The sequence below is a fragment of the Ptychodera flava genome, chromosome 18, assembly GCF_041260155.1.
Source record: "Ptychodera flava strain L36383 chromosome 18, AS_Pfla_20210202, whole genome shotgun sequence".
NCBI classification, from domain to species: Eukaryota; Metazoa; Hemichordata; class Enteropneusta; family Ptychoderidae; genus Ptychodera; species Ptychodera flava.
Window position 1 is genome coordinate 13,813,334 of NC_091945.1, and position 26,538 is coordinate 13,839,871.

Sequence of the window (26,538 nt, forward strand, 5' to 3'; positions counted from 1 at the left end):
TCTATCTTGCTGCTAGCTCTAAATTTGGCACCATCTATCCGTCGTAGATAAAGATAATGTCATCCCCTTCAACTTGTTTCTTTTTCCGATGACGCCCATGTTACAGTCCACATATGTCTACAGTATACACATGTTTGCCTAATTAATTGATAAGTTTGGAAAACAATCCGCAGTATTATTTCAAGATACAAAACGGCGCTGATACTGATATAGAAAACAGTTTACTACCTCTACAAATATCTGTCCCGTTCGGACATATACAGTTGTAAGATCCTTCTGTGTTTTGACATGTTGCACCACCGTAACATGCGTCTGATCCTTCCCCACATTCATCAATGTCTTCACAGTAGGTGCCATTACCACGGTAACCACTGCTTGGACACGTGCAAACATATGAACCAATGGTATTAGTACAAGTTGCCACTTCGTCGCAGTCATGTGTTTCGCCTTCACATTCGTCGACATCTGGAGTGAAAACAGTACGTTATTTGTATTTTAAGATGCGCTTATTGTATGAGGCAGCCCACAATCGCATTAAATCCCGAACTTATTGTTCACTTTGACGGTCGATAAATCCGGCTATGAAATACGGTCCTGTTCTTGTTTTACGTTTTTCCTTGTTTCATATGAATACAAGTGCATACAGAAAAACGTGTTATGTATGTTACGATGACATCAACTTCATCCATTGTGCAGAATGTACACGTATAAGACCAGCCTTCCATTTTGTACTAATGTAGCAAAGCAGTGTACATACCATTGCCACACGTATTTCCCTGCCAGTTTGGTGGGCAGGAGCAATAAGGTGATTCAGCGCCACATTTGTAGCAGTCACCACCATTTTGACACTCTGGAGTACAGGTAGCTGAAAATATATTGTAGCAGGTTCACACTGGGGTGGTCACATAAATGTGTAAAAATCTATTTTCATAGCATTACTGTTAGGAAATCTAACCAGCCGCGATTCCGCAAAAGTTTACTCTTCCAATATCCGATATTATATCCCTACTGTACAGCTGCATATAGATGGCGTCTACAGGAAAAACTCGCTCATGATGTCAATGGAACCCGAAGTATCGTCAACTTGAAATATCTTTAAAACTTTACAAGAAACTGAGATATTTGACCTTAAATGCAATAATAAAGTAAAATGTCATGTCATATAAAAGAAGTAGAATCGGCAAACGAACTTAAACGTAAGAAATCAAACATTTTCGTCAATATATTGCTGAGACGACAGTTTCAAAGTGCACTACAATATTATACGAAGCCTGATCAAAATATATGAATCATGTGTACATATAGGCATATATGAATAAGTATACGGTATGCAGATGTTAAGAGATTTTGAAGTCCCTAAGTAGTGGCTTATTGTAGTTTTGCTGCGAATAATCGATAAGTAGTTTAACCCTTTTATCTGATTAATCTTACATACTCACTGAAAATCAGAGTGTATTTGAATCTCATCCATTCATATTGCCATGTTTTCCGCGTAATTTCATTGACAAATTAGTTAAAACATCTGTGCTGGGAAGACTTACCATTAACACAAATAATAGGTGTCGTTGTGGGCAACATTGTCGTTGCAATTGTAGTATCAACAAGTGTTGTTGTTCTTGCTGTTGTTTGAACTGTTGTAGTGAATATGGCTGGCGTTGTGGCTGCAACAGGTGTACTTGGCAGAGTAGACGTGTGGGGAATGGATGTAGGCATCTCGGGAGTAGACGGTGGTCCGCTGGTAGCTTCTGTATTCATAGACGTAGACATTGACGAAGTGGGGACCCCTGTCACTGTACTTGTCAAGGAAGTACTTTCATGCCCAGTAGAAGGTACAACTCTAGTTGATCGCGCTGTAGTTTCAATGGACGTTGATGCTTCCACTGTTGTAGCTTCTGTCTCAGAGGTTGTTGCGATAGTCATTAATGTGGTTGTCTCCTCTTCTGTGGTCATCGGAAAAGTCGATGTCGTTGGATAGGCTGCCGTTGGCTCCAATGTAGTTGTGTACACTCTAGTAGTTGAAGCTATAAAACGATAAATAAATGCAGCTCACTTCGTTTGGCCTTAACGACCAGGACTTGCATAAACTGTGCGAAAAATTTCGATTGCAGGTTCAACAGTTAGTAAACCGACATAAAATCGTCTTGTTTGGATTACAAATGGCAGAATTATAGAAAAGGAAATACATAAAAGGCTTATCAAAAGTAACCATGATTCAAAATCTATGCTTTCAGAGAACATAAAAGTAATCATGATTCAAATTCTATGCTTTCAGAAAACATAAAAGTCACCCTTTAATTTATATTATAAGCACAAAAGAGTGTCACACTGGTTTTGGAAACCTTTGTGTCTTGATTTCATAATGTTTTACTTATCGAAAAAAATAATAAAAGTTATTATGCGCCTCGACATAGACAAACTTTTGCTCACATTTCCGTCAATGAAACGTCTAACCATTCTCCTACCAAATTAAAAGCAAAGATCAGGATCACCCTGCAAACTCTGTTAGCATTTACCAATATTTGAAATTTAATTTAGCCACCACCCCTGAAATAACTCCCGGGATTTTTTCTAAAAAACTAAGAAACTAAAAATTGTTCTTACTTCAGGATCGTTAAAAGGACCCCACAAGCGGTAGATCAGAAAGGTGTTGAAGAAATTGACTATCCCAATATACTTGTATGTTCCGAAGGTGCATCATACTGCCATATCAGAAGCCGCAACTATTATTTATCTACTAGTATCACAATACACAATACAAAAAGTATCTCCTGCTAACGTAGTATGCGCCTCAAAAGTGAAAGACTAAAATTTAAGCTCAAACTTTCCTCAACAAAACTTTCAACCATTCTCTTATCAAATCAACAATAAACCTCGAGTGTCACCGTGCCAAATTTGGAACTAGCAAAACAAATTACCAAAACATTTTGCGATATTTGAAATTCAAAATGGCCGGATTCAAAATCCCTGTATTATCTCAATGGGGAAAATTTAGATTTAGAATTTTCGAAAAACTAAGACGGTGGGTTTTTCTTTCTCCAAGAGCTTTAAAATTAGCCTCCACAAGTGATGGATCAGAAAAGACTTGTGGAACACTTAGAGTCTGAAAATCTGTCTCCCAGATGTGTTGTACCGTAAACTCTGCTTAAATTCTGGTACGTGAAAATAACACGTGTGTTCACACATTTGCTTTTCCTTTGCAACAATATGATATTACATTAAATTAATTAAAACTATGTTAGAAAATGTCGTCGGGAAAGAAGACAGCCTCTTATTCTCTCCCATGGTTTTATCATTGAAAACGGTAAATCTTTTCTGTTCTATTCAAATTACACCTCGAGGCATCAGAATTTACTATAATTTTCATTGTTGTACAAGAGGGGTACACAATTTCCCATGCCCGCTTGGGAATGATAGTTCATTCCAAAATTTTACAAGAACATATCCTGTATTCTTACTACCATTGGCATCACACTGTGATGGTGTATTTCAAAATTTTCAAAAAGGTACAGCATTCAATGAGGTATATTGCCTCAGAACGCAAATCAACGTTCAGCACTTCCTTTCGCTTAGTCCTTCACTAGCAGAGGGGAATCGTGGCGCTATAAGAGAGTCAGCACACATGGAGGCGCCTCTAAGCATTTAACTACCTTTGGAGAAGGGTGGGGTAATAACTCGAAAGGACTGACTGCTACTTGCTAGTCTTTAATTATTTCCGACCTATTCCTGGTATGGGATTATATAAAGTTCACTTTCAAAGGCATACTGTACCCATTAACAGAATAAATTGCAATTCAAACATTTCACGTTGCATCGGCTTTAATCTTCGAGACTTCAACGTTCGAACAGAGTTATTGCAATTTTAAGCAATGGTATGTACAACAGTACCACGTTCTTAATATACAACAATCACAGCTGAAATGAATTTCTCATAGGTCAAATTTAGAGCAAACACTCTTAACATTCACTCTCTGCAAATTTATGTGCATACCCTCTGTAGATATTTCTCCTGTACTGCTTTCAACACTTGTCGGGCTCGCATCAGTTGGTTCTGCAGAGGAGCCCTCACTTGGTAGAGCATGAGACGTTCCAGTGTCAGTTGTTCCAGGTTGTTCGCCATCGGTAGATGATGAAGGTACTTGATAATTGGTCGTCGATGGTATTGTTGGTGATGTAGAAGTTGCTGTTCAAAGACCAAACAATCAAATAATTGTGGAATTTGCTAAATATCCCTCATTAAGGCACTTCACGACAAAGCACATGCTGTTATATGTTTACGCACATCTACATAGAGCTTAGAGATAGTTGAAAAAAGGGCCCAAACCTTACTTCAATATACGAAAATTGTCCTCTTCACAAACAACTTTCCTCATAGAGCCCTATGGCCGTATAACTTTTCGCCGAGGCTGCTGGGTAAATTTGGAGCTCATGCGCACATGGCTTACGACCTGACTTGACCCCGTAATATGCAGCGAATTTCAAAATCAATACGTAAACAGTGGCTAGCGACGGCAAAACATTTCGCGTTGTCCCATTGATAGGGCAATAGAGAACAAACGGAAAGCCTAAACAAAAAGACTGCAGCAGTCGAATAACTACTTCCCAGCAGAGGGTCATCGAATTATGCAGCGTGAAACAGTTTTCAGAGGTAATTTTGTGGTCGTATGCCGACGATTTGCCGTACGCGTACGTACGTACTGCCATAGGGGGGTGTCGGAAAGGCCTGGACGGAAGTGATCAACATTGTGGTGGCACTGGCACACCTTCATGAGTTCATTGGCATATAAGTTGACATTTGCAGGCTTTTTAGGTCTTGTGTGACACACACACGGCATAGACGTGTCAGCATGGAGATATGCTTCTCCTCAAAGGGTCTATCACTGCTCACCTCCTCCATTTTCTGGGTCAAACAAGCCAATCCTATTTGTCAAAAGACGGAAAATAGGCTATGTATAAAAACCCGTTCCACACATTTACAGTCGCGTTCCCGACTTGGTTGTGGGTGGAAATGGTAGGTGATGTATTCAGGTCACTGAAAAAATTAGCGGTTTCCACATGAAAAATCTCATTCATCCTCTCCAGGTCCTCTAAAAAGGACAGAAAAAATACCCAGAAAACTTCAGAAAATTACAAATTTTTGAGAGTGATTTTCAAAAATATGTAACTTACGAAAGAAATGACAGAATTCCACAGGGCTTTCACTGTTTACAAGGTTGTCTTTCTGTCTTGCGATTTGCGCATGTGCAGAATGTTATCAGAATCGAGCGTGATTCCAAGACATACAAAACCTGTCCGCATGAGCCGATGGCGGCGCTCATCAAAAAAATTACGTCATTGCTCATTAACCTCCCCCCTATAGAAAGTTTTACGGCTATAGGAAAGTTGTTTGTGCTCTTCCTGCTCGCCTATCTTAAATATTGTCTTTGAATAAATAATTTCATGCAGCTGCAGAATCAGATCAGACACAACAAACAATCATCCCTCTCCAATATAATATCGAAAAGCTCGCTGCATTCCCTCTTCAATAACTGCAGAGTTGTTTTATTGTTGACAACACTAAAATTTTCCACAAAAGTGATTTTTTTCATGTCGATAATGATTTTAGAAAATACAACAAAAACAAACGTCAATAGATTTTTTTCGCAAATTCAGCAAACGTAAAGAGCAATAACAGGCTAATTGTCCAAAAGTTAAAGTTACAAGCAAAGCAAATAAGCTGGTACTATCTGCAACTCTCTATTTACATACCCTCTGTAGATATTTCTCGTGTACTGATTTCAGCACTTGTCGGACTCGCATCAGTTGGTTCTGCAGACGAGCCTTCGCTTGGTAGAGCAGAAGATGTCCCAGTGTCAGTTGTTCCAGGTGATGACCCATGGGTAGTTGGTGAAGGTACTCCTAAATCTGTTGTGTAATCAATTGTCGATGGGAATGTTGATGCTGTAGAAGTTGCTGTGTAAAGAGCAATGAATCAAATTATCGTGAAAAGTTGTTCCACTGTTCTAATTAAAGCAATTCACGACGAGGCGATTGCTGTTATTTGATCAATCATATCTCCATAGTTCAAAAGGACAAAGGGTCAAAATTCCATGATTTCTTTCTCTTATATTTGCATGTTTGAAAGGTATCCTCGTCTTACTCTCATATCATGAACCTTTAATTTCAACGACTGTAAAATCTCTTTATGTAGTTGAACAATCAGACTCATTATAAAATCTCCATCAACAAACTCAATTTGAAGTGCTTGCTCTACTACCTTTCCAATTGAATCCTTGATCTTGCTGTAATTTTGTGGAATATTGCTATTGCCTGTTTTATGTGGATAATTGTTTGACGAATTGCAACACGAAGACTGGCCAACAGATCATTGTCCAAATTTCGCCAATAGGACTTACAGGCAACTGGTTAATAGCAAAACTTGGAGCTGGTACTCTCTGCAACTCTCTATTTACATACCCTCTGTAGATATTTGTCCTGTACTGCTTTCAGCACTTGTCGGGCTGGCATCAGTTGGTTCTGCAGACGAGCCTTCGCTTGGTAGAGCAGAAGATGTCCCAGTGTCAGTTGTTCCAGGTGATGACCCATGGGTAGTTGGTGAAGGTACTCCAAAATCTGTTGTGTAATCAATTGTCGATGGGAATGTTGGTGATGTAGAAGATGATGTGAAAGGAGCAATGAATAAAATTATAACAAAAAGTTGTTACATTGCTCTTATTCAGGAAATTAAGAACCAGGCAATTGCTGTTATTTGCTCAATTAAATCTCCATAGTTCAAAGGGACAAAGGGTCATAATTCCGTAACCTCTTTCTCTTGTATTTGCATGTTGGAAAGGTGTCCTTGTCTTACTCTCATATAATGCACCTCTAATTTCAATAACTTTAAAATCAATTTATGTACTTTAACACTAAGACTCATAAAATATCCATCACCAAACACAATATAAAATTCTTTCTCCACTGTATCTTCAATGATATAGCAAAACTGAATCCTTGACCTTGCTGTAATTTTATAGAATATTGATATTGCCTGTTATATGTGGATAATAGTTTTAAAAAACGCAAGACGAAGATTGGCCAACAAATCATTTTCTAAATTTCGCCAAAAAGCCTGGACTAACAGGCACAGTGGTCAATAGCAAAACTTGGAGAAGGGGTACTCTGCAACTCTCTATTTTTCGTATGGGTTATAGTAAAATTTATATTTCTTTAACCTGAGTGGACAGTCCTGCTGGTGGATATTTACTTGTCCCCGAGGCTGTCTGATAGCTCAGTAAAAAAGCTTCGTGCTTTTCCGATTACTATATGTGTGTGTACTGTGTACTGTGTCTGTGTGTCGTCTGCTCCACGCACACCGTGTTGCTCGGTCGCGCACAGAATTGCAACATCCAAGTCGGTTACTGTGACCAACTCTTTTGGGTTGGAAGCAGTGGCCGACTGGTTTTGTGTGAGGCCTAGCAGCTAGGCGATGTTGCCGTGAGTGTGTGGGGGTTCGAATCCCGTATGGGTTATAGTAAAATTTATATTTCTTTAACCTGAGTGGACAGTCCTTCTGGTGGATATTTACTTGTCCCCGAGGCTGTCTGATAGCTCAGTAAAAAAAAGCTTCGTGCTTTTCCGATTACTATATGTGTGTGTACTGTGTACAGTGTCTGTGTATCATCTGCTCCATGCACACCGTGTTGCTCGGTCGCGCACAGAATTGCAACATCTAAGTCGGTTACTGTGACCAACTCTTTTGGGTTGGAAGCAGTGGCCAACTGGTTTTGTGTGAGGCCTAGCAGCTAGGCGATGTTGCTGTGAGTGTGTGGGGGTTCGAATCCCGTATGTGTTATAGTAAAATTTATATTTCTTTAACCTGAGTGGACAGTCCTGCTGGTGGCTATTTACTTGTCCCCGAGGCTGTCTGATAGCTCAGTAAAAAAAGCTTCGTGCTTTTCCGATTACTATATGTGTGTGTACTGTGTACTGTGTCTGTGTATCATCTGCTCCACGCACACCGTGATGCTCGGTCACGCACAGAATTGCAACATCCAAGTCGGTTACTGTGACCAACTCTTTTGGGTTGGAAGCAGTGGCCGACTGGTTTTGTGTGAGGCCTAGCAGCTAGGCGATGTTGCTGTGAGTGTGTGGGGGTTCGAATCCCTATGGGTTATAGTAAAATTTATATTTCTTTAACCTGAGTGGACAGTCCTGCTGGTGGCTATTTACTTGTCCCCGAGGCTGTCTGATAGCTCAGTAAAAAAAGCTTCGTGCTTTTCCGATTACTATATGTGTGTGTACTGTGTACTGTGTCTGTGTATCATCTGCTCCACGCACACCGTGTTGCTCGGTCGCGCACAGAATTGCAACATCCAAGTCGGTTACTGTGACCAACTCTTTGGGTTGGAAGCAGTGGCGACTGGTTTTGTGTGAGGCCTAGCAGCTAGGCGATGTTGCCGTGAGTGTGTGGGGGTTCGAATCCCGTATGGGTTATAGTAAATTTTATAATACATACCCCCTGTAGTTATTTCTCCTGTACTGCTTTCACCACTTGTCGGGCTCGCATCAGTTGGTTCTGCTGATGAGGCTTCACTTGGCAGCGCAGAAGATGTCCAAGTTACAGTTGTTCCAGGTGATTCTCCATCGGTAGTTGATGAAGGTACTCCATAATCTGTTGTGTAATCAATTGTCGATGGCAATGTTGATGCTTTAGAAGTAGCTGTGAACAGAGTAGTGAATCAAGTTATCGTGAAAAGTTGTTATATTGTTCATTAAGGCGATTCAGAACCTGGCAATTGCTGTTATTTGTTTAATCATATCTCCATTGTTCAAAGGGACAAAACGTCAAAATTCAATAACCGCTTTCTCATATAGTTGCATGTTTGAAAGGTATCCTTGTCTTACTCTCCTATCATGAACCTTTAATTTCAACGACTATAAAATCATTTTATGTAGTTGAACAATCAGACTCATTATAAAATCTCCATCACAAAACACATTATGAAGTGCTTGCTCTACTACCTCTCCAATGATATAGCGATATTGAATCCTTAACCTTGCTGAAATTTTGTGGAATATTGCTATTGCCTGTTATATGAGGCTAATTGTTTGACAAAATGCAAGACGAAGGTTGGCCAACAGATCCTTTTCAAAATTTCGCTAAAAGAACTAACAGGCAAACTGGTTAATAGCAAAAGTTCGAGCTGCTACTCTCTGCAACTTCCTATTTACATACCCTCTGTAGTTATTTGTCCTGTACTGCTTTCAGGATTTGTCGGGCTGGCATCAGTTGGTTCTGCAGAGGAGCCCTCACTTGGCAGAGCAGAAGAGGTTCCAGTGTCTGTTGTTCTAGGTGATTCTCCTTCGGTAGTTGATGAAGGTACTCCATAATCTGTTGTGTAATCAATTGTTGAAGGGAATGTTGGTTCTGCAGAAGTTGCTGTGTAAAGATCAATGAATCAAATTATCGTTAAAAGTTATTCCATTGCTCTAATTAAGACAATTCAGAACAAGACAATCATTGTTATTTCTTCTATCATATCTCAATGGTTCAAAAGAACAAAGGGTCAAAATTCCGTAACCTCCTTGTCGTGTATTTGCATGTTGGAAAGGTATCCTTGTCTTACTCTTACATCATGAATCTTTAATTTCAACGACTATAAAATCATTTAATATAGTTGAATAATAAGACTCATAATAAATTCTCCATCACCAAACACAATACAAAATGCTTGTTCCACTATCTCTTCAATGATATAGCAAAACTGAATCCTTGACCTTGCTGTAACTTTGTAGAATATTGCTATTGCCTGTTATATGTGGATAATAGTTTCAAAAAATGCAAGACGAAGACTGGCCGACAAATCATTTTCCAAATTTCGCCAAAAAGCCTGGACTAACAGGCACACTGGTCAATAGCAAAACTTGGAGAAGGGGTACTCTGCAACTCTCTATTTACATACCCTCTGTAGTTATTTGTCCTGTACTGCTTTCAGCACTTGTCGGGCTGGCCTCAGTTGGTTCTGCAGAGGAGCCCTCGCTAGGTAGAGCAGAGGATGTTCCAGTGTCAGTTGTTCCAGGTTGTTCCGCATCGGTAGATGATGAAGGTACTCCATAATCTGTTGAGTAATCAATTGTCTTTCTCTCACATCATGAATCTTTAATTTCAACGACTATAAAATCATTTTATGTAGTTGAACAATCAGACTCATTATAAAATCTCCATCACCAAACATAATATACAATGCTTGCTTCACTATATCTTCAATGATATAGCAAAACTGAATCCTTGACCTTGCTGTAATTTTGTAGAATATTGGATAATAGTTTCACAAAATACAAGACGAAGATTGGCCAACAAATTATTTTCAAAATTTCGCCAATAGGACTATCAGGGAAACTGGTCAATAGCAAAACTTGGAGAAGGGGTACTCAGTAACTCTCTATTTACATACCCTCTGTAGTTATTTGTCCTGTACTGCTTTCAGCACTTGTCGGGCCGGTATCAGTTGGTTCTGCAGAGGAGCCCTCGCTAGGTAGAGCAGAGGAGGTTCCAGTGTCAGTCGTTCCAGGTTGTTCCGCATCGGTAGATGATGAAGGTACTCCATAATCTGTTGTGTAATCAATTGTCGACGGGAATGTTGGCGCTGTAGAAGATGATGTGAAAGGAGCAATGAATAAAATTATCACGTAACGTTGTTACATTGCTCTTATTCCGGCAATTTAGAACCAGGCAATTGCTGTTATTTGTTCAATTAAAACTCTATAGTTCAAAGGGACAAAGGGTCAAAATTCCGTAACCTCTTTCTCTTGTATTTGCATGCTGGAAAGGTGTCCTTGTCTTACTCTCATATCATGAAGCTTTAATTTCAACGACTATAAAATCATTTTATGTAGTTGAACAATCAGACTCATAAAATCTCCAGCACCAAACAAAATATAAGATTCTTTCTCCACTATATCTTCAATGATATAGCAAAACTGAATCCTTGACCTTGCTGTAATTTTATAGAATATTGCTATTTTTTGTCATATGTCGATGATAGTTTTACAAAATGCAAGACGAAGATTGGCCAACCAATCATTTTCCAAATTACGCAAAAAGGACTAACATGCAACTTGGAGAAGGGGTACTCTGCAACTCTGTTTTTACATACCCTCTGTAGTTATTTGTCCTGTACTGCTTTCAGCACTTGTCGGGCTCGCATCAGTTGGTTCTGCAGAGGAGCCCTCACTAGGTGGAGCAGAAGAGGTTCCAGTGTCAGTTGTTCCAGGTTGTTCCCCATCGGTAGATGATGAAGGTACTCTATAATCTGTTGTGTAATCAATCGTCGATGGGAATGTTTGCGCTGTAGAAGATGATGTGAAAGGAGCAATGAATAAAATTATCACGAAAAGTTGTTATATTTCTCTCATTGGGGCAATTCAGAACCAGGCATTTGCTGTTATTTGTTCAATTAAATCTCCATAGTTCAAAGGGACAAAGGGTCAAAATTACGTAACCTCTTTCTTTTATATTTGCATGTTTCAAAGATATCGTTGTCTTGCTCTCATATCATGAACTTTCAATTTAAACGACTGTAAAATCATTTTATGTAGTTGAACAATCAGACTCATTATAAAATCTCCATCACCAAACATGATATACAATGCTTGCTTCACTATATCTTCAATGACATAGCAAAACTGAATCCTTGACCTTGCTGTAATTTTGTAGAATATTGGATAATAGTTTCACAAAATACAAGACGAACATTGGCCAACAAATTATTTTCAAAATTTCGCCAATAGGACTATCAGGGAAACTGGTCAATAGCAATACTTGGAGAAGGGGTACTCAGCAACTCTCTATTTACATACCCTCTGTAGTTATTTGTCCTGTACTGCTTTCAGCACTTGTCGGGCTGGTATCAGTTGGTTCTGCAGAGGAGCCCTCACTAGGTAGAGCTGAGGAGGTTCCAGTGTCAGTCGTTCCAGGTTGTTCCGCATCGGTAGATGATGAAGGTACTCCATAATCTGTTGTGTAATCAATTGTCGACGGGAATGTTGGCGCTGTAGAAGATGATGTGAAAGGAGCAATGAATAAAATTATCACGAAACGTTGTTACATTGCTCTTATTCCGGCAATTTAGAACCAGGCAATTGCTGTTATTTATTTAATTAAATCTCCATTGTTCAAAGGGACAAAGGGTCAAAATTCCGTAACCTCTTTCTCTTGTATTTGCATGCTGGAATGGTGTCCTTGTCTTACTCTCATATCATGAAGTTTTAATTTCAATGACTATAAAATCATTTTATGTAGTTGAACAATCAGACTCATAAAATCTCCAGCACCAAACAAAATATAAGATTCTTTCTCCACTATATCTTCAATGATATAGCAAAACTGAATCCTTGACCTTGCTGTAATTTTATAGAATATTGCTATTTTTTGTCATATGTCGATGATAGTTTTACAAAATGCAAGACGAAGACTGGCCAACAAATCATTTTCCAAATGACGCAAAAAGGACTAACATGCAACTTGGAGAAGGGGTACTCTGCAACTCTGTTTTTACATACCCTCTGTAGTTATTTGTCCTGTACTGCTTTCAGCACTTGTCGGGCTCGCATCAGTTGGTTCTGTAGAGGAGCCCTCACTAGGTGGAGCAGAAGAGGTTCCAGTGTCAGTTATTCCAGGTTGTTCCCCATCGGTAGATGATGAAGGTACTCTATTATCTGTTGTGTAATCAATCGTCGATGGGAATGTTGGCGCTGTAGAAGATGATGTGAAAGGAGCAATGAATAAAATTATCACGAAAAGTTGTTATATTTCTCTCATTGAGGCAATTCAGAACCAGGCATTTGCTGTTATTTGTTCAATTAAATCTCCATAGTTCAAAGGGACAAAGGGTCAAAATTACGTAACCTCTTTCTTTTATATTTGCATGTTTCAAAGATATCGTTGTCTTGCTCTCATATCATGAACTTTCAATTTAAACGACTTTAAAATCATTTTATGTAGCTGAACAATCACGCTCCTTATAAATTCTCCGTCACCAAACGCAGTAGAAATGCTTGCTCCACCACTGATTTAGCAACTTTGGATCCTTCACCTTTCTGAATTGTTTAGGAATATTGCTATTGCCTGTTGTATGTGGATAATTGTTTGGCGAAATGCAAGACGAAGTTTGGCCAATAGATCATTTCAAAATTTCGTCAAACGGACTAACAGGCAAACTAGTTTATACCAAAAGTTCGAGCTTGTACTCTCGACAACTTTTTATTTACATACCCTCTGTAGATATTTCTCCTGTACTGCTTTCCGCACTTGTCAGGCTCGCATCAGTCGGTTCTGTAGAGGAGCCCTCGCTTGGTAGAGCAGAAGAGGTTCCAGTGTCACTTGTTCCAGGTTGTTCCCCATCGGTAGATGATGAAGGTACTTCATAATTTGTTGTGTAATCACTTGTCGATGGTACACTTGGTGATGTAAAAGTTGCTGTGAACAGAGTAATGAATCAAAGTATCTTGGAAAAGTTGTTCGGTTGCTCTTATTAAGATATTCAGAACAATTAGGCAAATGCTGTTATTTGTTTATTGATATCTGCATAGTTTTTAGGGACAAATGGTACAATTTCCGTAACCACTTTCTCTTATATTTAAATGTTTTGAAAGTTTTTTCATACTCTAAAATCTTAAGGTTCACTATCAACGATTTTAAAATTGTTTTCTGTAATTCACTATCAGATGCATTATAAAACCTCCTTCATCAATCACATTATGAAATGCTTGCACCACTAATGAGATGCTTGCACCACTACCTCGCCGATGATATAGTATTATTTAATCCCCGGCCTTCCTAAAATTTTGTGGAATATTGCAATTGCCTCTTCTATGTGCATGATTGTTTGGCAAAATGCTAGACAAAAAATGGACGACAGATCATCTTGCAAAATTAGCGAAACCAACTAACAGATATACTGTTTAATAGCAAAACTTGGAGCTGGTATTCTCTGACACTCTCTATTAATGTAATGAATCAAAGTATCTTGTAAAAGTTGTTCGGTTGCTCTTTTTAAGATGATTCAGAACAATTAGGCAAATGCTGTTATTTGTTTATTGATATCTGCATAGTTTTTAGGGACAAATGGTACAATTTCCGTAACCACTTTCTCTTATATTTAAATGTTTTGAAAGTTTTTTCATACTCTAAAATCTTAACGTTCACTATCAACGATTTTAAAATTGTTTTCTGTAATTCACTATCAGATGCATTATAAAACCTCCTTCATCAATCACATTATGAAATGCTTGCACCACTAATGAGGTGCTTGCACCACTACCTCGCCGATGATATAGTATTATTTAATCCTCGGCCTTCCTAAAATTTTGTGGAATATTGCAATTGCCTCTTCTATGTGCATGATTGTTTGGCAAAATGCAAGACAAAAAATGGACGACAGATCATCTTGCAAAATTAGCGAAACCAACTAACAGATATACTGTTTAATAGCAAAACTTGGAGCTGGTATTCTCTGACACTCTCTATTAACATACCCTCTGTAGTTGCTTCCGCTGTACTGCTTTCAGCACTTGTCGGACTCTCATCAGTTGGTTCTGGAGAGGAGCCCTCGCTTGGCAGAGCAGAAGAGGTGCCAGGATCAGTTGTTCCAGGTGATTTCCCATCGGTAGATGATGAAGGTACTTCATAATCTGTTGTGTAATCACTTGTCGATGGTATTGTTGGCGATGTAAAAGTAGCTGTTAACGGAGTAATAAATCAAATTATTGTTGAAAGTTGTTCCGTTGCCATTATTTAGGCAATTCAGAACCAACTACTGTTATTTCTGAATTTAAAACTCCATAGTTTTAAAAGACAAAGGGTCTAATTTCAGTAGCCTCTCTTGTATTTGTATGTTTTGAAAGTGTCCTTTTTTTACTTTATAATCTTAACGTTCACTTTCAACGATTGTAAAATCTTTTTACGTAATTGACAATCAGACTCATTATCAATTCTCTGTCATCAAACAATTTATGAACTGCTTGCTCCACCACCTCGCCAATGATATAGCATTATTGAATCCTCGACCTTCCTAAAATTTTGTGGAATATTGCAATTGCCTGCTGTTCTCTATGCATGATTGTTCGACAAAATGCAAGACCAAAATTGACCCAAAGTTCCTTTTGTAATATTAGCGAAAAGAACTAACAGGCAAACTGTTTAATAGCAAAACGTGGGGTGATACCATCTTTAACTCCATTCTACGTACCCTCTGTAGTTATTTCTCCTGTACTGCTTTCATCACTTGTCGGGCTCGCATTAGTTGGTTCTGCAGAGGAGCCCTCGCTTGGTTGAGCAGAAGAGGTTCCAGTGTCAGTTGTTACTGGTTGTTCCCCATCGGTAGATGATGATGGTACTTCATAATCTGTTGTGTAATCACTTGTCGATGGTATTGTTGGTGATGTAAAAGTTGCTGTGAATAGAGTAATGAATGAAATTATCGTGGAAAGTTGTTTCGTTGCTCTTACTAAGGTGATTCAGAACCCGGCAATTGCTTTTATTTGTTAATTAATATCTGAATAGTTTTGATAGACAAAGGGTCCAATCTCCGTAGTCTCTTTCTCTTATATTTAAATGTTTTGAAAGTGTGCTTTTCTTACTTTAGAATCTTAACTTTTACTTTCAAAGATTGGAGAATCTTTTAAGTGATTGACTATGTGACTCATTATAAAATCTCCTACATCAAACAAATTATGAAGTGCTTGCACCACTACCTCGCCAATGATAGAGCATTATCGAATCCTCGACCTTCCTAAACGTTTGCAGAAGATTGCAATTGCCTCTTCTATGTGCATGATTTTTTTACAAAATGCAAGACAAAAATTGGACCAGAGATAATTTTGCAAACTTAGCGAAAACGACTAACAGGCATACTGTTTAACCGCAAAACTTGGAGCTGTTACTCTCTGCAACTCTCTATTTACATACCCTCTGTAGTTATTTCTGCTGTACTGCTTTCAGCACTTGTCGGGCTCGCATCAGTTGGTTCTGCAGAGGAGCCCTCGCTTGGAAAAGCAGAAGAGGTTCCAGTGTCAGTTGTTCCAGGTTGTTCCCCATCGGTAGATGATGAAGGTCCTTCATAACTTGTTGTGTAATCACTTGTCGATGGTATTGTTGGTGATGTAAACGTTGCTGTGAACAGAACAATGAATCAAATTAACATAACATTTGCTAAAGTCAACTTCCTAAGGCACTTTATGACCAAGCACATGCTGATATATATTTACAATGCTCAAATTTTCCAGAATATTAAAATTGATCATATCAATCAAGCTTTTCTAAAATACGACATAAACAAAGGACAACATACTTTTCCGCACATTTGGCATGCATAAACAGGAATAAGAGGCTAACTGTTGAAAAGTAAAATATGGACGCAAACGCAAACAGCTTTTACTTTCTGCAACCCAATATTGACATACCTTCTGTACTTATTTCTCCTGTACTGCTTTCATCACTTGTCGGGCTCACATCAGTTGGTTCTGCAGAGGAGCCCTCGCTTGGTTGAGCAGAAGAGGTTCCAGTGTCAGTTGTTCCAGGTTGTTCCCCATCGGTAGATGATGAAGGTTCTTCATAATCTGTTGTGTAATCACTTGTCGATGGTATTGTTGGTGATGTAAAAGTTGCTGTGAACGGAGTAATAAATCAAAAGTATTGTCGAAACTTGTTCCGTTGCTCTTATAAAGGCAATTGAGAACCAGGCAACTACTGTTATTTGTGAATTTATAACTGCATAGGTTTAAAAGACAAAGGGTCTAATTTCAGTAGCCTCTTTGTATTTGTATGTTTTGAAAGTGTACTTTTTTTACTTTATAATCTTAACGTTCACTTTCAACGATTGTAAAATCTTTTTACGTAATTGACAATCAGACTCATTATCAATTCTCTGTCTTCAAACAATTTATGAACTGCTTGCTCCACCACCTCGCCAATGATATAGCATTATTGAATCCTCGACCTTCCTAAAATTTTGTGGAATATTGCAATTGCCTGCTGTTCTCTATGCATGATTGTTCCACAAAATGCAAGACCAAAATCGACCCAAAGTTCCTTTTGTAATATTAGCGAAAAGAACTAACAGGCAAACTGTTTAATAGCAAAACGTTGGGTGATACCATCTTTAACTCCATTCTACGTACCCTCTGTAGTTATTTCTCCTGTACTGCTTTCATCACTTGTCGGGCTCGCATTAGTTGGTTCTGCAGAGGAGCCCTCACTTGGTTGAGCAGAAGAGGTTCCAGTGTCAGTTGTTGCTGGTTGTTCCCCATCGGTAGATGATGAAGGTACTTCATAATTTGTTGTGTAATCGCTTGTCGATGGTATTGTTGGTGATGTAAAAGTTGCTGTGAATACAGTAATGAATGAAATTATCGTGGAAAGTTGTTTTGTTGTTCTTATTAAGGCAACTCAGAACCAGGTGATGGATGTTATTTATGAATTTGTAACTGCATAGTTTTAAAGATTAAAGGGTCTAATTTCAGTAGTCTCTCTCTTTTGTATTTCAATGTTTTCAAAGCATCCTCTTTTTACTGTAAAATCTTAACGTTTACTTTCAACGATTGTAGAATCTTTTTAGTGATTCACTATCTGACTCATTATAAAATCTCCATCATAACAATAGTAAAATTGATCTTATCCATCAATGACATAAAGAAAGATAAATGAGATAACATATTGTTCCGCAATTTGGGCATGCATAAAGAGAAGAAGAGGCTAACAGTTCAAAAGTTAAAGTTGGAAGCAAACACAAATCAACTTTTACTTTCTGCAACCCAATATTGTGATACCTTCTGTACTAATTTCTCCTGTACTGCTTTCACCACTTGTCGGGCTCACATCAGTTGGTTCTGCAGAGGAGCCCTCGCTTGGTTGAGCAGAAGAGGTTCCAGTGTCAGTTGTTCCAGGTTGTTCCCCATCGGTAGATGATGAAGGTTCTTCATAATCTGTTGTGTAATCACTTGTCGATGGTATTGTTGGTGATGTAAAAGTTGCTGTGAACGGAGTAATAAATCAAAAGTATTGTCGAAACTTGTTCCGTTGCTCTTATAAAGGCAATTGAGAACCAGGCAACTACTGTTATTTGTGAATTTATAACTGCATAGGTTTAAAAGACAAAGGGTCTAATTTCAGTAGCCTCTTTGTGTTTGTATGTTTTGAAAGTGTCCTTTTTTACTTTATAATCTTAACGTTCACTTTCAACGATTGTAAAATCTTTTTACGTAATTGACAATCAGACTCATTATCAATTCTCCGTCATCAAACAATTTATGAACTGCTTGCTCCACCACCTCGCCAATGATATAGCATTATTGAATCCTCGACCTTCCTAAAATTTTGTGGAATATTGCAAATGCCTGCTGTTCTCTATGCATGATTGTTCGACAAAATGCAAAACCAAAATTAACCAAAGTTCCTTTTGTAATATTAGCGAAAAGAACTAACAGGCAAACTGTTTAATAGCAAAACGTTGGGTGATACCATCTTTAACTCCATTCTACGTACCCTCTGTAGTTATTTCTCCTGTACTGCTTTCATCACTTGTCGGGCTCGCATTAGTTGGTTCTGCAGAGGAGCCCTCACTTGGTTGAGCAGAAGAGGTTCCAGTGTCAGTTGTTGCTGGTTGTTCCCCATCGGTAGATGATGAAGGTACTTCATAATTTGTTGTGTAATCGCTTGTCGATGGTATTGTTGGTGATGTAAAAGTTGCTGTGAATAGAGTAATGAATGAAATTATCGTGGAAAGTTGTTTCGTTGTTCTTATTAAGGCAACTCAGAACCAGGCGATGGATGTTATTTGTGAATATATAACTGCATAGTTTTAAAGATGAAAGGGTCTAATTTCAGTAGTCTCTCTCTTTTGTATTTCAATGTTTTCAAAGCATCCTGTTTTTACTGTAAAATCTTAACGTTTACTTTCAACGATTGTAGAATCTTTTTAGTGATTGACTATCTGACTCATTATAAAATCTCCATCATAACAATAGTAAAATTGATCTTATCCATCAATGACATAAAGAAAGGATAACATATTTTTCCGCAATTTTGGCATGCATAAACAGGAAGAAGAGGCTAACAGTTCAAAAGTTAAAGTTGGAAGCAAACACAAATCAGCTGTTACTTTCTGCAACCCAATATTGTGATACCTTCTGTACTAATTTCTCCTGTACTGCTTTCACCACTTGTCGGGCTCACATCAGTTGGTTCTGCAGAGGAGCCCTCGCTTGGTTGAGCAGAAGAGGTTCCAGTGTCAGTTGTTACTGGTTGTTCCCCATCGGTAGATGATGATGGTACTTCATAATCTGTTGTGTAATCACTTGTCGATGGTATTGTTGGTGATGTAAAAGTTGCTGTGAACGGAGTAATAAATCAAAAGTATTGTCGAAACTTGTTCCGTTGCTCTTATAAAGGCAATGAGAACCAGGCAACTACTGTTATTTGTGAATTTATAACTGCATAGTTTAAAAGACAAAGGGTCTAATTTCAGTAGCCTCTTTGTATTTGTATGTTTGAAAGTGTCCTTTTTTTACTTTATAATCTTAACGTTCACTTTCAACGATTGTAAAATCTTTTTACGTAATTCACAATCAGACTCATTATCAATTCTCCGTCATCAAACAATTATGAACTGCTTGCTCTACCGCCTCGCCAATGATATAGCATTATTGAATCCTCGACCTTCCTAAAATTTTGTGGAATATTGCAATTGCCTGCTGTTCTCTATGCATGATTGTTCGACAAAATGCAAGACCAAAATTGACCCAAAGTTCCTTTTGTAATATTAGCGAAAAGAACTAACAGGCAAACTGTTTAATAGCAAAACGTTGGGTGATACCATCTTTAACTCCATTCTACCTACCCTCTGTAGTTATTTCTCTTGTACTGCTTTCATCACTTGTCGGGCTCACATCAGTTGGTTCTCCAGAGGAGCCCTCGCTTGGTTGAGCAGAAGAGGTTCCAGTGTCAGTTGTTGCTGGTTGTTCCCAATCGGTAGATGATGAAGGTCCTTCATAACTTGTTGTGTAATCACTTGTCGATGGTATTGTTGGTGATGTAAAAGTTGCTGTGAACGGAGTAATAAATCAAAAGTATTGTCGAAACTTGTTCTGTTGCTCTTATTAAGGCAATTGAGAACCAGGCAACTACTGTTATTTCTGAATTTATAACTGCATAGGTTTAAAAGACAAAGGGTCTAATTTCAGTAGCCTCTTTGTATTTGTATGTTTTGAAAGTGTCCTTTTTTACTTTATAATCTTAACGTTCACTTTCAACGATTGTAAAATCTTTTTACGTAATTGACAATCAGACTCATTATCAATTCTCCGTCATCAAACAATTTATGAACTGCTTGCTCCACCACCTCGCCAATGATATAGCATTATTGAATCCTCGACCTTCCTAAAATTTTGTGGAATATTGCAATTGCCTGCTGTTCTCTATGCATGATTGTTCGACAAAATGCAAGACCAAAATTGACCCAAAGTTCCTTTTGTAATATTAGCGAAAAGAACTAACAGGCAAACTGTTTAATAGCAAAACGTTGGGTGATACCATCTTTAACTCCATTCTACGTACCCTCTGTAGTTATTTCTCCTGTACTGCTTTCATCACTTGTCGGGCTCGCATTAGTTGGTTCTGCAGAGGAGCCCTCACTTGGTTGAGCAGAAGAGGTTCCAGTGTCAGTTGTTGCTGGTTGTTCCCCATCGGTAGATGATGAAGGTACTTCATAATTTGTTGTGTAATCGCTTGTCGATGGTATGTTGGTGTGATGTAAAAGTTGCTGTGAATACAGTAATGAATGAAATTATCGTGGAAAGTTGTTTTGTTGTTCTTATTAAGGCAACTCAGAACCAGGTGATGGATGTTATTTATGATTTGTAACTGCATAGTTTTAAAGATTAAAGGGTCTAATTTCAGTAGTCTCTCTCTTTTGTATTTCAATGTTTTCAAAGCATCTTGTTTTTACTGTAAAATCTTAACGTTTACTTTCAACGATTGTAGAATCTTTTTAGTGATTGACTATCTGACTAATTATAAAATCTCCATCATAACAATAGTAAAATTGATCTTATCCATCAATGACATAAAGAAAGGATAACATATTTTCCGCAATTTTGGCATGCATAAAGAGGAAGAAGAGGCTAACAGTTCAAAAGTTAAAGTTGGAAGCAAACACAAATCAGCTGTTACTTTCTGCAACCCAATATTGTGATACCTTCTGTACTAATTTCTGTTGTACTGCTTTCACCACTTGTCGGGCTCGCATCAGTTGGTTCTCCAGAGGAGCCCTCGCTTGGTTGAGCAGAAGAGGTGCCAGTGTCAGTTGTTGCTGGTTGTTCCCCATCGGTAGATGATGAAGGTACTTCATAATCTGTTGTGTAATCACTTGTCGATGGTATTGTTGGTGACGTAAAAGTTGCTGTGAACGGAGTAATAAATCAAAAGTATTGTCGAAACTTGTTCTGTTGCTCTTATTACGGCAATTCAGAATCAGGCAACCACTGTTATTTCTGAATTTATAACTGCATAAATTTAAAAGACAAAGGGTCTAATTTCAGTTGCCTCTCTCTTGTATTTGAATGATTTGAAAGTGTCCTTTTTTTACTTTATAATCTTAACGTTCACTTTCAACGATTGTAAAATCTTTTTACGTAATTGACAATCAGACTCATTATCAATTCTCCGTCATCAAACAATTTATGAACTGCTTGCTCCACCACCTCGCCAATGATATAGCATTATTGAATCCTCGACCTTCCTAAAATTTTGTGGAATATTGCAATTGCCTGCTGTTCTCTATGCATGATTGTTCGACAAAATGCAAGACCAAAATTGACCCAAAGTTCCTTTTGTAATATTAGCGAAAAGAACTAACAGGCAAACTGTTTAATAGCAAAACGTTGGGTGATACCATCTTTAACTCCATTCTACGTACCCTCTGTAGTTATTTCTCCTGTACTGCTTTCATCACTTGTCGGGCTCACATCAGTTGGTTCTGCAGAGGAGCCCTCGCTTGGTTGAGCAGAAGAGGTTCCAGTGTCAGTTGTTGCTGGTTGTTCCCCATCGGTAGATGATGAAGGTACTTCATAATCTGTTGTGTAATCACTTGTCGATGGTATTGTTGGTGATGTAAAAGTTGCTGTGAACGGAGTAATAAATCAAAAGTATTGTCGAAACTTGTTCCGTTGCTCTTATAAAGGCAATTGAGAACCAGGCAACTACTGTTATTTGTGAATTTATAACTGCATAGGTTTAAAAGACAAAGGGTCTAATTTCAGTAGCCTCTCTCTTGTATTTGAATGATTTGAAAGTGTCCTTTTTTACTTTATAATCGTAACGTTCACTTTCAACGATTGTAAAATCTTTTTACATAATTGACAATCAGACTCATTATCAATTATCCGTCATAAAACAATTTATGAACTGCTTGCTCCACCACCTCGCCAATGACATAGCATTATTGAATCCTCGACCTTCCTAAAATTTTGTGGAATATTGCAATTGCCTGCTGTTCTCTATGCATGATTGTTCGACAAAATGCAAGACCAAAATTGACCCAAAGTTCCTTTTGTAATATGAGCGAAAAGAACTAACAGGCAAACTGTTTAATAGCAAAACGTTGGGTGATACCATCTTTAACTCCATTCTACGTACCCTCTGTAGTTATTTCTCCTGTACTGCTTTCATCACTTGTCGGGCTCGCATTAGTTGGTTCTGCAGAGGAGCCCTCACTTGGTTGAGCAGAAGAGGTTCCAGTGTCAGTTGTTGCTGGTTGTTCCCCATCGGTAGATGATGAAGGTACTTCATAATTTGTTGTGTAATCGCTTGTCGATGGTATTGTTGGTGATGTAAAAGTTGCTGTGAATAGAGTAATGAATGAAATTATCGTGGAAAGTTGTTTCGTTGTTCTTATTAAGGCAACTCAGAACCAGGTGATGGATGTTATTTATGAATTTGTAACTGCATAGTTTTAAAGATTAAAGGGTCTAATTTCAGTAGTCTCTCTCTTTTGTATTTCAATGTTTTCAAAGCATCCTGTTTTTACTGTAAAATCTTAACGTTTACTTTCAACGATTGTAGAATCTTTTTAGTGATTGACTATCTGACTCATTATAAAATCTCCATCATAACAATAGTAAAATTGATCTTATCCATCAATGACATAAAGAAAGGATAACATATTTTTCCGCAATTTTGGCATGCATAAACAGGAAGAAGAGGCTAACAGTTCAAAAGTTAAAGTTGGAAGCAAACACAAATCAGCTGTTACTTTCTGCAACCCAATATTGTGATACCTTCTGTACTAATTTCTCCTGTACTGCTTTCACCACTTGTCGGGCTCACATCAGTTGGTTCTGCAGAGGAGCCCTCGCTTGGTTGAGCAGAAGAGGTTCCAGTGTCAGTTGTTCCAGGTTGTTCCCCATCGGTAGATGATGTTGGTACTTTATAATCTGTTGTGTAATCACTTGTCGATGGTATTGCTGGTGATGTAAAGTTGCTGTGAACGGAGTAATAAATCAAAAGTATTGTCGAAACTTGTTCCGTTGCTCTTATAAAGGCAATTGAGAACCAGGCAACTACTGTTATTTCTGAATTTATAACTGCATAGGTTTAAAAGACAAAGGGTCTAATTTCAGTAGCCTCTTTGTATTTGTATGTTTTGAAAGTGTCCTTTTTTTACTTTATAATCTTAACGTTCACTTTCAACGATTGTAAAATCTTTTTACGTAATTGACAATCAGACTCATTATCAATTCTCCGTCATCAAACAATTTATGAACTGCTTGCTCTACCGCCTCGCCAATGATATACCATTATTGAATCCTCGACCTTCCTAAAATTTTGTGGAATATTGCAATTGCCTGCTGTTCTCTATGCATGATTGTTCGACAAAATGCAAGACCAAAATTGACCCAAAGTTCCTTTTGTAATATTAGCGAAAAGAACTAACAGGCAAACTGTTAATAACAAAACGTTGGGTGATACCATCTTTAACTCCATTCTACGTACCCTCTGTAGTTATTTCTCCTGTACTGCTTTCATCACTTGTCGGGCTCGCATTAGTTGGTTCTGCAGAGGAGCCCTCACTTGGTTGAGCAGAAGAGGTTCCAGTGTCAGTTGTTGCTGGTTGTTCCCCATCGGTAGATGATGAAGGTACTTCATAATTTGTTGTGTAATCGCTTGTCGATGGTATTGTTGGTGATGTAAAAGTTGCTGTGAATAGAGTAATGAATGAAATTATCGTGGAAAGTTGTTTCGTTGTTCTTATTAAGGCAACTCAGAACCAGGTGATGGATGTTATTTATGAATTTGTAACTGCATAGTTTTAAAGATTAAAGGGTCTAATTTCAGTAGTCTCTCTCTTTTGTATTTCAATGTTTTCAAAGCATCCTGTTTTTACTGTAAAATCTTAACGTTTACTTTCAACGATTGTAGAATCTTTTTAATGATTGACTATCTGACTCATTATAAAATCTCCATCATAGCAATAGTAAAATTGATCTTATCCATCAATGACATAAAGAAAGGATAACATATTTTTCCGCAATTTTGGCATGCATAAAGAGGAAGAAGAGGCTAACAGTTCAAAGTTAAAGTTGGAAGCAAACACAAATCAGCTGTTACTTTCTGCAACCCAATATTGTGATACCTTCTGTACTAATTTCTGCTCTGTACTGCTTTCACCACTTGTCGGGCTCACATCAGTTGGTTCTGCAGAGGAGCCCTCGCTTGGTTGAGCAGAAGAGGTTCCAGTGTCAGTTGTTACTGGTTGTTCCCCATCGGTAGATGATGATGGTACTTCATAATCTGTTGTGTAATCACTTGTCGATGGTATTGTTGGTGATGTAAAAGTTGCTGTGAATAGAGTAATGAATGAAATTATCGTGGAAAGTTGTTTCGTTGCTCTTACTTAGGTCATTCAGAACCCGGCAATTGCTTTTATTTGTTAATTAATATCTGAATAGTTTTGATAGACAAAGGGTCCAATTTCAGTAGTCTCTTTCTCTTATATTAAATGTTTTGAAAGTGTGCTTTTCTTACTTTAGAATCTTAACTTTTACTTTCAAAGATTGGAGAATCTTTTAAGTGATTGACTATCTGACTCATTATAAAATCTCTACATCAAACAAATTATGAAGTGCTTGCACCACTACCTCGCCAATGATAGAGCATTATCGAATCCTCGACCTTCCTAAACGTTTGCAGAAGATTGCAATTGCCTCTTCTATGTGCATGATTTTTTTACAAAATGCAAGACAAAAATTGGACCAGAGATAATTTAGCAAACTTAGCGAACGACTAACAGGCATACTGTTTATCCGCAAAACTTGGAGCTGTTACTCTCTGCAACTCTCTATTAACATACCCTCTGTAGTTATTTCTGCTGTACTGCTTTCAGCACTTGTCGGGCTCGCATCACATGGTTCTGCAGAGGAGCCCTCGCTTGGAAAAGCAGAAGAGGTTCCAGTGTCAGTTGTTCCAGGTTGTTCCCCATCGGTAGATGATGAAGGTTCTTCATAATCTGTTGTGTAATGGCTTGTCGATGGTATTGTTGGTGATGTAAAAGTTGCTGTGAACGGAGTAATAAATCAAAAGTATTGTCGAAACTTGTTCCGTTGCTCTTATAAAGGCAATTGAGAACCAGGCAACTACTGTTATTTGTGAATTATAACTGCATAGGTTTAAAAGACAAAGGGTCTAATTTCAGTAGCCTCTTTGTATTTGTATGTTTTGAAAGTGTCCTTTTTTTACTTTATAATCTTAACGTTCACTTTCAACGATTGTAAAATCTTTTTACGTAATTTACAATCAGACTCATTATCAATTCTCCGTCATCAAACAATTTATGAACTGCTTGCTCCACCGCCTCGCCAATGATATACCATTATTGAATCCTCGACCTTCCTAAAATTTTGTGGAATATTGCAATTGCCTGCTGTTCTCTATGCATGATTGTTCGACAAAATGCAAGACCAAAATTGACCCAAAGTTCCTTTTGTAATATTAGCGAAAAGAACTAACAGGCAAACTGTTTAATAGCAAAACGTTGGGTGATACCATCTTTAACTCCATTCTACCTACCCTCTGTAGTTATTTCTCTTGTACTGCTTTCATCACTTGTCGGGCTCGCATTAGTTGGTTCTGCAGAGGAGCCCTCCTTGGTTGAGCAGAAGAGGTTCCGGTGTCAGTTGTTACTGGTTGTTCCCCATCGGTAGATGATGATGGTACTTCATAATCTGTTGTGTAATCACTTGTCGATGGTATTGTTGGTGATGTAAAAGTTGCTGTGAATAGAGTAATGAATGAAATTATCGTGGAAAGTTGTTTCGTTGCTCTTACTTAGGTGATTCAGAACCCGGCAATTGCTTTTATTTGTTAATTAATATCTGAATAGTTTTGATAGACAAAGGGTCCTATTTCAGTAGTCTCTTTCTCTTATATTAAATGTTTTGAAAGTGTGCTTTTCTTACTTTAGAATCTTAACTTTTACTTTCAAAGATTGGAGAATCTTTTAAGTGATTGAC

At 38.0% G+C, this 26,538-nt stretch overlaps 2 protein-coding genes across 2 annotated transcripts in view; both read right to left on the minus strand.

Annotated features, from left to right (window-relative positions):
* Positions 1–19,850, minus strand: part of LOC139117607 (mucin-4-like) — a 72,199-nt gene extending 52,349 nt beyond the window's left edge. Inside the window, exons 1-23 of the mRNA XM_070680849.1 lie at positions 19,820–19,850; positions 19,159–19,362; positions 18,518–18,721; positions 17,803–18,006; positions 17,155–17,358; positions 16,438–16,641; positions 15,944–16,147; positions 15,225–15,428; positions 14,512–14,715; positions 13,250–13,453; positions 12,538–12,729; positions 11,836–12,027; positions 11,133–11,324; positions 10,431–10,622; positions 9,939–10,094; positions 9,212–9,415; positions 8,492–8,695; positions 6,454–6,609; positions 5,746–5,949; positions 3,989–4,180; positions 1,542–2,021; positions 758–865; positions 229–465 (exon numbers count right to left, since the gene is read on the minus strand). Coding sequence (XP_070536950.1) covers positions 229–465; positions 758–865; positions 1,542–2,021; positions 3,989–4,180; positions 5,746–5,949; positions 6,454–6,609; positions 8,492–8,695; positions 9,212–9,415; positions 9,939–10,094; positions 10,431–10,622; positions 11,133–11,324; positions 11,836–12,027; positions 12,538–12,729; positions 13,250–13,453; positions 14,512–14,715; positions 15,225–15,428; positions 15,944–16,147; positions 16,438–16,641; positions 17,155–17,358; positions 17,803–18,006; positions 18,518–18,721; positions 19,159–19,362; positions 19,820–19,850 — 4,576 coding nt within the window. The remainder of the gene's footprint in view (positions 1–228; positions 466–757; positions 866–1,541; positions 2,022–3,988; positions 4,181–5,745; positions 5,950–6,453; positions 6,610–8,491; positions 8,696–9,211; positions 9,416–9,938; positions 10,095–10,430; positions 10,623–11,132; positions 11,325–11,835; positions 12,028–12,537; positions 12,730–13,249; positions 13,454–14,511; positions 14,716–15,224; positions 15,429–15,943; positions 16,148–16,437; positions 16,642–17,154; positions 17,359–17,802; positions 18,007–18,517; positions 18,722–19,158; positions 19,363–19,819) is intronic.
* A 1,348-nt stretch (positions 19,851–21,198) lies between these two features.
* On the minus strand, positions 21,199–24,151 carry LOC139117608 (uncharacterized). Its single transcript, XM_070680850.1, has 5 exons — positions 24,072–24,151; positions 23,308–23,510; positions 22,667–22,870; positions 21,948–22,151; positions 21,199–21,431 (listed from the first exon to the last, which is right to left on the minus strand). Exons 1-5 carry the CDS (start codon positions 24,149–24,151, stop codon positions 21,199–21,201), a joined length of 924 nt encoding a protein of 307 aa, XP_070536951.1.
* Between the last annotated feature and the right edge of the window lie 2,387 nt (positions 24,152–26,538).